The following is a 14,147-nucleotide window of genomic DNA, read 5'->3' as shown; positions in this document are numbered from 1 at the left end:
TGTCGGACAGTCTTGTGAAGAGAATGCTCAGGGTTGTCCATAATTTTCTTGATTCTCTGGAGAATCCTTCTTTGCATTATCTCCTCCAGTGGTTCTGAAATTGCCGAAACTCTGGCTGAGTCCTTGAAAGGGCTTGGAGTTCCTCCATCTTGTTGGCTAGTGATCTCACATTGCCCATTATGATCGATGGAAGAGATGGTTTGAATTTCCTCTTTCTCTGTCTCCGTTTTGCTCCCGCTCTGCATCCACGCATCTTGGGTTTTAGCTCATTTAGGATTTGTGGCTTCAGTTGAGGTATTATTTCAGCCTTTCCAATGTTAATCAACTGCTCCCGATTGTAAACCAGCTTGTTGCCATGGTTACACATCATAACAAATGCTCAAAAAGTAAAAAAAGCTAAAAGAAATAGCAGTAAAAATCCTCCAAGCTTCACAGCACCAGAAACAGAGAAGTAAAGTGTCCAAAAAATACAGTTTTTCTTGATAAACTAGAAGAAAAAATGCCCAAGAAAAGGCAAAACTTGCATATAGTCAACAGAGCTACTCCAACATGCAGCCACCCAGAGCAGCGCAGTTCCAGAAAAACATAAACATTCTAACATAGTATACCTATATATTGTGGAGATTAAAAAAAAAGCAAAAAAATAAAATAAATTTTAAGTTGTTCTTTTGCATTTGTATAGAAACCTAACTTTGGACCGAAAGCAACCATTGGACCATTCGGTTGTCGGTCTCGCCAAACTGTTGCACTTCATTTAGCAACAGAACAGCACTGGTGTAAGAGGTTCTCCACTCAATAACATCAGAGCAGGAGAAACAGCCAGCTGCTACCACTTCAACTTAAGGACAAACTACCAGAGCCCAAACAAGAAAAACATCATTTGAGGTCATGGACAGCAAAAGACATTTGGGCCTAGAAAACAGCGAACGGTGTTTAGCACTATCTCGTTTCCTCTTGAAATGCAGGTGTCTGGCAGAAGCGTCTCAGGGAAGATACCCGAGGGGAGACGTTCAAAACCTAGCTTGTTTTGTAGCTGGTAGCATGGTATAAAAACACAGTAGGCTGATGTCAATGTCAATAAAACCAGTTGGTTTCAAGTATATGAAGAATAAAGATTAAAATCCAATGACCAGATGTACGTTTTTTTTAATTGCATTATTTTTTTTTACATTTTTATCAACATTTTTACACACAAAAATATAAACTGTATATGCTTGTAAGCATGAGTTTAAGCACATTGATGTCATTATGCGCTTTAGAAACACTAACAGCTGTTACATGGTAACAAAAGGTAAAGAGCTGGAATCACGTTTCAGCTTCCAAATACTTTAAATACATGAAAAAGTTACAACTTTCTTTAGGACGGTCATTCACTGAAAATTATGATTTCTATTTAAATTTTTCCTTTATTTACTTAGGTGAGAAACTCACCTGCCACCTTTAACTGCCCAGAAAGTCACACAGCTAAGTAGGAGCTGACAGTATGTGGGTTTTGTAGCAGGAGACTAGAAGCTTCATCAGGTGTCTGACTTCTTGTGATCTGCTCCGACGGCCTCTGACACGCAGCTGAAGCCTTGATCTCTGAGTAAACACACACACCAAAAAAATCTAATCAAGTACCAACAAATACAGAATTGACAGTGAAGTAAACTTATACCAAAGTAAAACTTGAATTTCAAAATAAAAGTTTGTGCGATGTGTCACTTTGTTTCTATAGAGACACTTGTGTTTTGTTATTTCCAATGTTGATCTTTGAAATGTTTTTAAAAGTGTGGTTTACTGAAAAACAATTTTTTAAATGATTATTTCGGAATATAAGCGGTCATTGTGTTGTTCAAGCAGGCTGAACATGAAAATAGTCTCCTACACCCATCTCCTGCATTAGCTTGATAGAAAATAACGCTAGGATTTGAAAAGCCTGACAGATCTACATCACACTGTCACATAACATTCATGGATCACCCATTTTGACTAGGGTGGGGAAGACGGTTGTTTGTTTAGCGTCCAGGAAACAGCAGAGAACATCTAGACTAGTAGAAGCTAATTATTAGCATTAGCAACCACCTCACGGCAGAACTCTTCCAGGCTTGTGTTCTTTGTGGAAATAAAACATCAACGCTGCAGAGCAAACAAAGTCAGTGGTAGATAGGGGTGTAACTGTATTCGGTTCGGTTCAGTGTTTTGAACAGCTGGGTTTGATAAATTTTTGGTATATTATTATTATATTTATTTAACATGTAAAGTGGCTCCTATAGTGAGCAGAACCAGGTGTCATCACAGGCTGCTGATCTAGCATGATGTCTTTAATTATTTCACAGGTTATTTACGCAGCTATGAGTGTCATGCTCATACAGACAAGTGTTGTGTTTGACTGTTGATGCTCCGTGTTTTTATTTCTCACACAGCCCAGAGTTTCTTCTTTTAAACTCGTATTAAGTAACAAGCTTCCTCTGCATCGTATTTTTCTTTGTAGGATGAAATTTTTACATCAATTGTCCCAGACATGACATTGACATCAGACATGTTTGTTTACATCTTTGCTGCTGCGTGTCTGCACAGTGTGAGAGAAGAGGGGAGGGGCGAAGCGACTCTCCTCTCAGCTTCTCTACAGGCTCCACAGTAGCAGTGACAGCAAGCTGGTTTGATCCGCTCTGAAAGGCACTGATCGGAATTTGCAGATCACTATTTTTTTTAACGGAGATCAGGCGCATGATGAGTCACTTAGTTTTTTTCGATTGCTAAAACTCAAAAAGCAAAAATGAGGTACAATTTTCACAACCTCTACTTCTGTTCCCAATCGTTTGACACAGTTTATCACTACTTAAGATTTCCTTATCAAATTAGAACTCTGATTTTCCTCCTTTACACTCTGATGTCAATTTCACATTACCTTGCTGTCCAAACACAACACACAATTATCAGGTTTACACACACTTCTCACATAAATTCTCAAAGCTTCAATCAACAACACACAAATATTCAAATCTCTAAACTTTCGGGTCTGGCGAGCAATTTGCAATCAGGGACTGCAGCATAAAAGTAAGTTTCCACAAGGCTACCCAGGTGCATGAGGGGTTTCAGGACCACCCACGGTTTTCCATTTTATACCTTCCACCTTATTCCCCCTTCCTCAATCCCACTGAGGAGTTTTTCTCAGCCTGGAGGTGGAAGGTGTACGAAAGGAATCCATAGAGCAAGGTCCCACTGCTTCAAGTTATGGAGGAGGCTTGTAGAGATGTGGCCTTTGAGGCCTGTCAGGTCTTCATGAGGCACTCGAGGCGGCACTTCGAGCGCTGTTTGGACCAGGAGGGGGTTTAACTGTAAAAATTAAGTGCCCTGTCTCAAAACGTGTGTGTGTGTGTGGGGGGGGGGGGGGGTAACTATGAAAATAAAATGTTGTGTCTCAAAATTTGCGAGGGGGGGGGGGGGAACTGTAAAAATAAAATGTTTTGTCTCAAAATTTGTGTGTTGTCTAATGTTTGTCTCAGAGAAAAGTGAGCACTGTCATACAATCAGTGTGTAATTCATTGTGTTCCATTTAGACAATTGTGTTTTCAGTTTTGCTCTTCAGTGTTCTCTCCATGCTTGGTAGTGTTCACCCAAAGGCTACTTGTGTTTAAGCAATGGATGGTATGTGTGTGTCATGTGAAAATTTGGCTGTTTACCAAATGAAAACACGTGTTCCATTTTGGGAACATGTTACGATATGTGATGGCAGGGTTTTGTTGCAAAGGGAAGCCACGGTTTAGGAATTTGTGTGTTATGTTTGGGGTTTTGTGTGTGCAGTTATGAAAGAAACGTAGTTTTGAAAAACATGTTTTAGCAATCGAAAAAAACTGTAATACAGAGTCCGTGCGGAAACTTGCCTAGGAACTTTCATCTGCTGCACTTAAATCACGCAAAAGTTCATTATTTAACGGAAAAAACAAACCGAAACGGTTCAACACTCTAGGGGCTGCAGGACTTAATTTTTTTTAAAGTCGACAGTCAAGTAATGAAAATCAAGTCGACTTTGACTAGTCCTTGATGACGTCATACACCTGAAGCGGCGTGGGGGGGGGGGGTATGGTTCGCTGGAGTTTTTGACAATTAAAATTGCGCCCACATTTTCAAAGTTAAACACATTTCTTTTAACAACGGTAGTTTCTGCTTCAGCCCTCTCCCCCCTCCCCCTGCGCAGCGGCCGCAAACTCACTGATGCGCCTGCAGCCTCTCGGAGTTCCTGCTGTTCTAAACATTAAAATAATTATTTAATTTTCTGTTCCTCACTTCTGATTACCTTCAGTGGTATTGCAACCACTGGGTACAAAAACTAACTTGTTTTTATTTGACTATTTTTCTGTCCTGCCTGTTTATTATCTTCCTGCATCTCCTCTCAATCCTAAAGAAAAACTGCTACCTGGGTTCATATATATTCACCTTATGAGTTACCTTTGAACTGCAGTTCTAAAAGATCTACTGACCGCAAAAACAGCGGAGTGCTTGCCGGCCACATCAGTTAGGTGCGTCACCGAGGACAAAACAGGTGATGCGCCCCGATCCACAGCAGCGAAACGCATCAGGCACAAATAAAAGAATAAAAGACAGAAAACATAAAAGGAAATGAGCCGACATGAACGATCGCGTGTTAAATTAGTTTTTGAGGTGGCGACACCTGATTTGATAATGTTACTGTGGCCGTGCTCAGGACGCAGATGTCTGGAGCGCGTCAACAATCAGAGCTTTGCATGTGCAAGCTGGTTAAGGTTAGGATGGGGGTGAGGGAAAGGTTAAATTGCAAGAGGGTAAAGGTCACAACTTGGTTAAATGTCTGTTTTACCGCGGGTGTCAGTACCGACGCTCTGGCACAGCGAGTCGCCTCCCGACGCGCAGGAGCTTGTCACCTGCTGTCTTTTCCGAGGACTGCATCTTGTCATTATCATGTGACAGCGTCTAGTCGATGACAGGCATAAAAAGTCACTACAGAGCAGTGAAGTCGACTAGTTCATGTACCATTACACCCCTAGTGGTAGTCATGCTGCTGCTTTACAATCTGAGGCGGGATGTCCAAATATCAGGATATAAGACTGCTGTGACTCTGATACGGCCTTCTGCTGGTTTCTGAAACAAGCACATCTGAGATTTTTTGCCCCAGAGTACGAACTGCAGGGCACTCATTCCTACTGGAGGCCACTGCAAATGCAAGTGTCCCACACCTTTAAATACATGATCAAGGACTGGTGCTAATCTCCACCCTCACTTCAAAAGTTGTTCCAGTTCCCTCTTTATCTTCGTCACTACAGGCGGACCCTGATAGGTCAAAGCTGTGTAGAGCTGAACCAGTGAAGCGCCTGCACGGATCTTCTCCATAGCATCCTGTCCTGAAGAGACTCCTCCGATTCCAATAATCGGGACTTTACCTTCAATGAAACAAAAGCCTTTTTCAATTTGTACTGCTTTGTTTAGAAAAGAAACGTGTTTAGCTTCAGGACTAAGAACCTTGGGTGAGGCGGTACATTTCTCTGACGGTCTTAGTAGCGAGGTCTTTGAGAGGCTGACCACTTAGTCCACCAGCCTCAGACTTATGTGGGTCCTGAAGTGTTTCTGGCCTGGAAACAGTGGTGTTAGTCACCATTAGGCCATCCACTCCCAGCTGCAAACAGAGAAGTAAGGACAGGAAGTGAGATGATGGTAGATGTGTGCGTCTGAAAAAAGACTTCACCTGTCTTCCAGTGTGAGGTGTTCTGTGACAAACAGAGGGATTGCTACTTAAGGTCTCTCCCATTAAGGCATGTATCCATCTCGATCCAATGAGCAGAAACACCCTCAGACCAGAACATTTCTGGGTCTTTAACAACAAAAATGCCTAAAACTCTCCCTCAACAAAGTTTGTGGCGCACGTTTCAGACTGAGAAGCAAAAACAAAAACAAAGGTGGAAAGTTATTCTTAAACAAAAACCGTTGATAACGTTATTGAATTCAGGTAAGCTTTACCTGATATCTAAATGTGTTTGCTGAGTCATGTTTAAAGGGACCATATGGAAGTTTGACAGTCAAAACATGTATAGAAATAATAAATTTCTTCTTCATACATTCTCCTGCAATGCCCTGGTCCTGTAGAATGAGCCCTGGCATTTTTACTGTGATTGCCTGTTTTTCTGTAAAATCACAGAAAAAGAGAGCTGCTCGGGTCGAGCAGGCTGCTTCATGTGCATTCACGCTCAGGCATAGCCCGTAGCATTTGCTATCCGTAGCTTTAGCAGCAGAGAGAGAGGCAGTGCCACTTTTGGGCCATTCCCATCTGTACCGGGTCAGCCCGGGCCGGGTAGCGTAGGTTGTTTACATATCTGGGTGGCCTGGTACTTTTCCGGGCCAACCAAGGCTCATTCTCAGCCCTCTTCTCGAGGGGGTCTGCTTCAGGCCGACCAGGGCCAACACACCCACTGCTGACAGCAAATTCACACCTTCCATTAGAGCACACCTTCCATTAGATTGGTGGGTAGAATCAGCCCACATGGGCTTAAGGCAAGGATGTGTGGAATCAACCGGGCCAGGCTGGGGCCAACTGGGGCTACCCGGCCCGGGCCGACCCGATACAGATGGGAATGGCCAATTTGTCGCTGTTCCTAACGCCTAGCGATGAACCTAGCTACATTTCTGAGGACCCTTAGCTACTTTCTGCAGAACTTTCTTCTAGATATTTCCTGCAAATTAGCACCAAAATAGCCATTTTCGCTCCGAACCGTTCGTTGGATTGACGCTGTTTCAGCTGTTATCAAGGATATAACAGTTACAGAACATCATTGGTGCTTTAGCGCACCTAGTAAGACATCTGACTCTCATGCAGAAGATCTGGGTTTGATTCCGGATGTGAACATAGTTTATTTGGAGTTTAATTTTTACATTAATGGTATATTTTTTTACACTAAGACGCCCAAATTTTTATTTGAGACTCGCCGAACGGCATTGAATTCACGGATAAAAAAGATGTGGGTTCAACTTTCATTTTGGAACAATTTTTCAAGCAAGGGAAGGGAATGATCTGAGCATGCAGGAGGACTGACCCATCATAAACCTTTGTTGGCTGTGCTGAAGAGAAAGCTACAGAACCACATTATTTAATTAGTTGCGCGTTCTCCTGTCCTCTGGGCCACCCACAACACACCCACAACACACCCACAACACACACACACACACACACACACACACACACACACACACACACACACACACACACACACACACACACACACACACACACACACACACACACACACACACACACACACACACACACACACACACACACACACACACTGCACGTTCGGCCGGCCGACGAGAAAGTGCAGCTGCAGAGACAGAAGCACGTTATTTTTATTAATTTGCTGTGTTCTTCTGTCCTCCGGGCCACACACATACACACACGGAGCTGACTGTCTCAGCTGCTATTTTCGTTCAGGAGTGTGCACGTACAGCGCCTCGTGCATGAGCCTACTATTGAAGCTGCCGTTACGCTTTTGGCCTGAGGGGGCAATCGCGAGCATAAAAATTCAAAAGTCCGAAAAGTCCCTTTAAGCTTCAGTGTAAAAATGTATTTTTATGAGAGTAAAACTTTAATGGAAGTAAAAACTTCCAAGCAGCTGTGCAGAGCTGCAGCTTAGCGTAAGGTGTGTGCGGTTTTCATGACAACGTGTGACGAGATAAGGTTTACTCATCAGAAATGACGACTGAAATAAATCTAATCAATCACAAAATAATAGGAAAGTGTAGATTTCTACAGAAGGGGAACTCCAAACCTCAGTGACAACATCTGCAATGTCTCGTTTGTCCTGGTCAGTCAGGTCAGGAGCGATTTTCACCAGGACCGGAGGTTTGTGTTTTTCCTGCAGTGCATCGCGCTCCTTCAGCACCTGAGAAGGTGGTGTTTTCAGTTTCAGGTGAGGAGGAAGGACAAGATCAAATAAATGTGCTGAAAGATATAAATACCTGCAAATGTAAAGAATTAGGAGTCTCTTCTACACAAAGGAATTTGTCAATGAAGCAAAATGATACAGAAAAAGACATTCATCTAAACCAGGGGAGGAACGCAACTAAATTTGTTCAAGGGCCGGCGTTGTTTCCAGCAGACACCGTGAGGGCCAGATACTCTTCTAAAATAAAGTTCAAGTATTATTTTACCTTTATTTATTAATACTTGAAATGGCTTTGTTTTCCATCTAAACTGTTTGATTGTAGTTTTTAGTTGTGTTTGGAGAACATAAACAATTATTGATATCTGGGGCATGAATTTTGCTGCTTAACTTCAAAGTCCCCCAGTTAGGGGTGTTGGGGCCCAAAGGGTTGGAGGGCCGGGTGGAAAAGTCTGACGGGCCGGATGTGGCCCGCGGGCCACCAGTTGAGGTTCACTGATCTAAACTGTTAATTATTATTATCATCATCATACCCACTGTAGCTAATCTAAACCACAAACATACTGCTGAAGGACTTAAATGATAAATGACCCGCACTTGTATAGCGCCTCTCAGAGTAAGGACTCCAAAGCGCATTACACTACAGTGTATCATTCATCCATTCACACACACTGATGGTGATGAGCTACGAGGTAGCCACAGCTTTCCTGGGGCGCACTGACAGAGGTGAGGCTGCCGAGCACAGGCGCCACCGGTCCCTCCGACCACCAGCAGCAGGCAAGGTGGGTTAAGTGTCTTGCCCAAGGACACAGCAGAATTCTCTGTCCGCAGCCAGGCTCGAACCTGCAACCTTCCGATTACTGGACAACCCGCTCAACCTGTTGAGCTACTGCTGCCCTAACTTGGCCTCTTCGCCATGGCCCTTATCAACCTTAACTGTCCTTTAGATGTGTGTGTGTGTGTGTGTGTGTGTGTGTGTGTGCGTTTACAGCTGTAGAGGCTAAAGTCGGAGCAACTCCAGGGAAATACAATCGATTTCTCTTTGCTACTGAGCACATCAGCCAAATTAAAAAGACGCACACTACACTCAGAACTATTTATAAGGAAATGTGCGGCGCTGCGGTACGTGACAGATTCTGAGGGTGTGCAGAATGTGTTGTAGCACCTGAACTGGCTAATCAACTCTTCAGGTTTTACTGGAATCGTCCTGACTTGAGCACGATGGAAAGAAAATCAATATTTAAATTAGAGACAAGTCATTCCTAAAGCTCCAGAATGAGTCGGAGACAAAGACTTCTGTCTCCAACCTTCATATAAAGCAATAAAGCTGATGCTTCAGAGGAAGTTGTGTTGGAGCTAAGATGTCAGCACATGAAGGTTTCTAGGTTTTATAGGCACTTTCAACAAAGAGCTCATTTCCACTGCTGTGTTCTTTCTAGTGGTAAAAATCTGTGGAAAGGAAATCAAAAGAACTTATGCAACATTTCAACCACAAATTCTATTTTATGTGTGTAGAAAAATTCAAAATAACTGTTTTCCCTTCCCAAACTATACGAAATCACTGGATAATAACAAAGTAGTAATTATTACCAGCTTTATAGTCAATATATGTTTATAATAAAACAATATAATGATCATAAAATAATTGTTTTGCTTTTTCTTCCCTAAATGTTTACTAGCTGTAAAGGATTACATCCTGAGGGAAACAAAACAAACAAAAAAATAAAAAAAACTTGAGGCGTTTTGGTTTTTTTCACGTTTATGTCAGCTGTTGGGTGATTAGATGCACCTCCTACCAGGCGTAGCAGCTGACGGAGTTCAGCCTTCCCCTGAAGGTTTCTGAGACCTGGCGTATTGGGACTACTGACGTTGACAACCAGGTAGTCGGCCAGTGGCCCCAGCGCTCTCACTCCCTCCAAGTAATCTGCTGATGCATCCTGGGAAAGCTTGTTCTTCCCCAGGTTGATGCCCAAGGGAAGGCCAGCTATGAACAAAACACCCACACATGATTCAGGTGAACACAAACGCGACCTGCACCATTAGACCTAACGAGGGCAGAAATGCTAAATGAGCTATTTAAAAAAATGAGACAAGGACACGTTGGGATTATTTAACCGCAGCTATAATAAAGGTCAACATAGAATAAATGAATCTGGACTTGGATTTCCTCATCACAAACTACAGAACACACTCATCTTTAGATTACAGAAAAGCATAAAGAAGATTCACAAACTTTTACTGTGTTCTTGCTGCTTTGCTTCTCTGGCCTTCAGCCTCATCTGAACTTCGGCCAAACCACAACTGTTGAACCCATATCTAAACAAAACACACAAACATATTATTATTGTTATAAAATACAAATGAATTATAAAAACAACCCTAAACGTTTCTCCACAAGTTAACTGAAAACATGACTGAAAGGCAACTGGCCGTGTCTCAAAGCAGCGTTGTCTGATATCAGTCCTGCAGAGCTACCATCCAGCATGTTTAGGTTGTTTTCCTGCTCCTAAACACCTGATTCAATGGCTCATTATGTTCATTATGTCATTAGGCTCTGCAAAAGCCTTTAATCACCCACTGATTAAAATCAGGTGTGCTGAAGCAGTCCGCTTTGATCTATTTTGAAAACTCCGATCAAAACCGATGGGGGCGCTATCGGCCGATTGGGATCAAATGCCGATCCATAGGTGCATCTCTAGTACAAGTTACATGTAATATTGTCTCAATCCTAGTTCCATAGAACTGCAGCATAATTTTTTTAAATGTGAATTATTTTCCAGAAAAACCTCTGCTTAATAAATGTTCCAAAACATTATTGTCAGCTGACTTTTATTTGTAATAACCTATTTCAAATGAAGTACTTGGTCTGATTATTGATTTGATAAACTTTGGTTAGATGTTTGATTTTAACACTGTGTACAAAATTGGGATTCAATAGTTGGTTTAATTCGGTGTTCAAAAAGTGATCAGAAATGTTGTGCATCCACTGTTATCTTCCCTTGCCTCTCCGCTCCATATCTTCATTTTCAACATTCCGAAGAGTTCTGGTTGAACATCTTCAGAATATTTGTCTACCGTAAATCCTCTAATATTAGCCTGTATTCAATTAACGGCCGGGTATCACATTTTGGCCGGTGTCGGAGTCGGCGGAGGTGAATAATGGCCGTTTTTTTATTGTGGCCGGGTGGAATGTGGTAACAAGCAAGTACGGGGGCGGTTGTGTCATCCGTCTCACTTTTGATTTGCCAGTGATAGACCGCGAGGGTAACTTTAACCGTGCGGAGACGAAGAGGAGGTGAAAATTTGATATCAAGTTCAAAGAGAACGTGCTGATTATGCTGCAGAACACTCTGGGGAGCAGTAGGGGTTGTATGAACTAGTCACTAGTCGACTTCACCGCTCTGTAGTGACTTTTTATGCCTGTCATTGACTAGTCGCGGTCACGTGATAATGACCGGCAAGATGCAGCCCTCGGAAAAGACAGCAGCCTGCTGTCAGCAGGTGACAAGCTCCTGCGCGTCGGGAGGCGACGCGCTGTGCCAGAGCGTCGGTACTGACACCCGCTGTAAAACGGACATTTAACCAAATTGTGACGTTTACCCTCTTGCAATTTAACCTTCCACTCACCCCCATCCTAACCTTAACCAGCTTGCGCATGCAAAGCTCTGATTGTTGACGCGCTCCAGACATCTGTGTCCTGAGCACGGCCACAGTAACATTATCAAATCAGCTGTCGCCACCTCAAAAACGAATTTAACATGCGATCGTTCATGTCAGCTCATTTCCTTTCATGTTTTCTGTCTTTTATTCTGTTATTTGTGCCTGATGCGTTTCGCTGATGTGGATCGGGGCGCATCACCTATTTTGTCCTCGGTGACACACCTAACTGATGTGGTCGGCGAGCAGCGCGCACTCCGCAGTTTTTGCGGTCGGTAGATCTTTTAAAACTGCAGTTCAAAGGTAACTCATAAGGTGAATATATATGAAGGCAGGTAGTAGTTTTTCTTTAGGATTGAGAGGAGATGCAGGAAGATAATAAAACAGGCAGGACAGAAAAATTGTCAAATAAAAACAAGTTAGTTTTTGTAACTGGTGGTTGCAACAAACAGACACCACTGAAGGTAATCAGAAGTGAGGAAAAGAAAATGAAATAATTATTTTAATGTTTAGAGCAGCAGGAACTCTGAGAGGCTGCAGGTGCATCAGTGAGTTTGCGGCCGCTGCGCAGGGGGAGGGGGGAGAGGGCTGAAGCAGAAACTACCGTTGTTAAAAGAAATGTGTTGAACTTTGAAAATGTGGGCGCAATTGTAATTGTCAAAAACTCCAGCGAACCATTAGTTCATTTTGCTCAAATAGAAATTGAGGCCTGCCTCTAATTCTGGCCCTCCTTCCAATAAAGGCCTGGAGCTTGATGAGCTTGAGTCAAATACAGGCCCGGGCCTGTATTAGAGGATTTACAGTATGTTACTAATTGTGTTTACTGGACCTATGACCACACTGGTTACAAATATACTTTTTAATTTATTTTTGTTTCTACATATGTTCCTCTTGGTCTTTTTCACTAATGCAGTGGTTGTCTTTATAGCATGTCTGAGGTGGGGTTTGTGCTGGGTGGGGTGGGTCTGAGCATTGTGAGCCACTGCGTGTGCTTGTGTTTGGGTGGGTGTGTGTACTGTAATGCCGTCTATGAAGTGTAACCATATGCATCTCACCTGTTAATAACGGCGTGATCTGCAGGCAGCCGAAACACACGTGGTTTGGGGTTTCCCTCCTGAGGTTTTGGAGTTATTGTTCCCACTTCAACAAAGCCAAAACCCAACTTGTACAAGCCATCTACAGCCTCCCCGTGCTTGTCAAAGCCAGCTGCAATCCCAATGGGATTTTTGAACTTCAGTCCAAAAACATCCACTTCCTGCAGACACATCAATGAGCAGAATAAAGGTTTTTACTAGGATTAGTCACTGTACACAGCACAGTAGATGACTTACCAGTGATGCAGGGTCCTGGAACCTGTTCAGAGGAACAAGACCCATTCCTAGCATCTTCACTGATAACACGTGAGCCGTTTCTGGTCCCACGATGCTCTGCAGCAGAGGCATCAGCTGGTTCGCATAGAAATGCTCATCTCCAACCACGGTGAGGTAAGAAGCAAACAGAAAGCTTCCCGAGCTGATGACCTTCACAGCTTCTTTGAGCTTTTTCTGTTGATGAAAATGAAAAATACGTTTTTAAATGACTGTGTCTGATGGTTCACACACACAAATCTAGAAATAATTTGAAAATGTATTCATATATTTATTGTGAATGTTTCTTCATCAGTCCGTACCTCCACACAGTGTTTTATAGTCATACACAGAAATGATAACCTGCAAGGCCATTATGTGTCCATGAACACCGGATATTAATATAAAACAGGAAAACAAAAATAACTCACTTGTACTTTCTGATAAATGAAAGTCAAATTATAATCTGTAGAAAACTCAAAATTTCAATACAAGTTTAATATTTTTTCACATGCAGAAACAGTTTTTAACATTTTATTTGATCATGTTCTAACATCCACCGATGCTGACAGACAGGTTACGATCGTGAAACTAGGAGATAAGAGAGTTTATGAAGCTCTGTCAGGTTACTGTGCCCAAATCAGGGCAAACAGTTTTATTTGTGCAGTTTTATGTATTTTAATGAAGAGGGGGAGGTAGTGGTTTAAAATAGGTGCTGTTTATCATCTATTAAACGTTTACATTTGTTTCTGTCATTCTTGAAGAACAGTCGAACGTTTTATTTTACCCTTAAGAGCCGTTCTTATCAAAACTGTTATCTCAAGTAAATAAAAGCATATGGGTGTTTTATGGCGGCATTCGTGAGAAATATACTAGCTTTGGTATAAATAAACGGTATTTCTTGTTTGCTAACAGAGGAGCCGAGCCAACGAACAGGAAAGATTTAACTCTGTTAAACTTTGGTTGTAAAACAACGTCCGAAATTACCTTTAACAGTCCCGCCATTGCCTTCAGAATGAAGGACGGTTGAGCCGTATCACTTCCGGTAAGTTACACAAGTTAACTCACGCGCTTCCTCCCGGTTTTCTCGCGATACTACAGTGAAATTGAAAAAAATTGATTTATTCTGATCTTTTTCAAGGAAATATTCATGATTTTTAATTCACAGTGTGCTTACACATAGGAAATTATTGTTATGATAAATACAATAATAAATTATATGCTTTAAATGTTGAAGCTGATTATCACTTGTAAG

General features: G+C 42.3%; 2 protein-coding genes across 2 annotated transcripts in view; both read right to left on the bottom strand.

Moving 5' to 3' along the window:
• LOC107381616 (large ribosomal subunit protein P2) overlaps positions 1-14,147 on the bottom strand; it is a 129,465-nt gene that overhangs the window by 63,733 nt on the left and 51,585 nt on the right. The window lies entirely within an intron of this gene.
• dhodh (dihydroorotate dehydrogenase) lies at positions 1,129-13,996 on the bottom strand. The gene is made up of 9 exons (XM_015953352.3): positions 13,880-13,996; positions 12,878-13,090; positions 12,602-12,801; positions 10,123-10,205; positions 9,686-9,873; positions 7,776-7,889; positions 5,479-5,632; positions 5,240-5,399; positions 1,129-1,581 (listed from the first exon to the last, which is right to left on the bottom strand). Exons 1-9 carry the CDS (start codon positions 13,895-13,897, stop codon positions 1,518-1,520), a joined length of 1,194 nt encoding a protein of 397 aa, XP_015808838.1. The 5' UTR covers positions 13,898-13,996; the 3' UTR covers positions 1,129-1,517.

Source organism: Nothobranchius furzeri, chromosome 9 (genome assembly GCF_043380555.1).
Source record: "Nothobranchius furzeri strain GRZ-AD chromosome 9, NfurGRZ-RIMD1, whole genome shotgun sequence".
Lineage (NCBI taxonomy): Eukaryota > Metazoa > Chordata > Actinopteri > Cyprinodontiformes > Nothobranchiidae > Nothobranchius > Nothobranchius furzeri.
The sequence above is the reverse complement of the archived record's forward strand: the minus strand, read 5'-3'. Positions and strand labels throughout refer to the sequence as shown.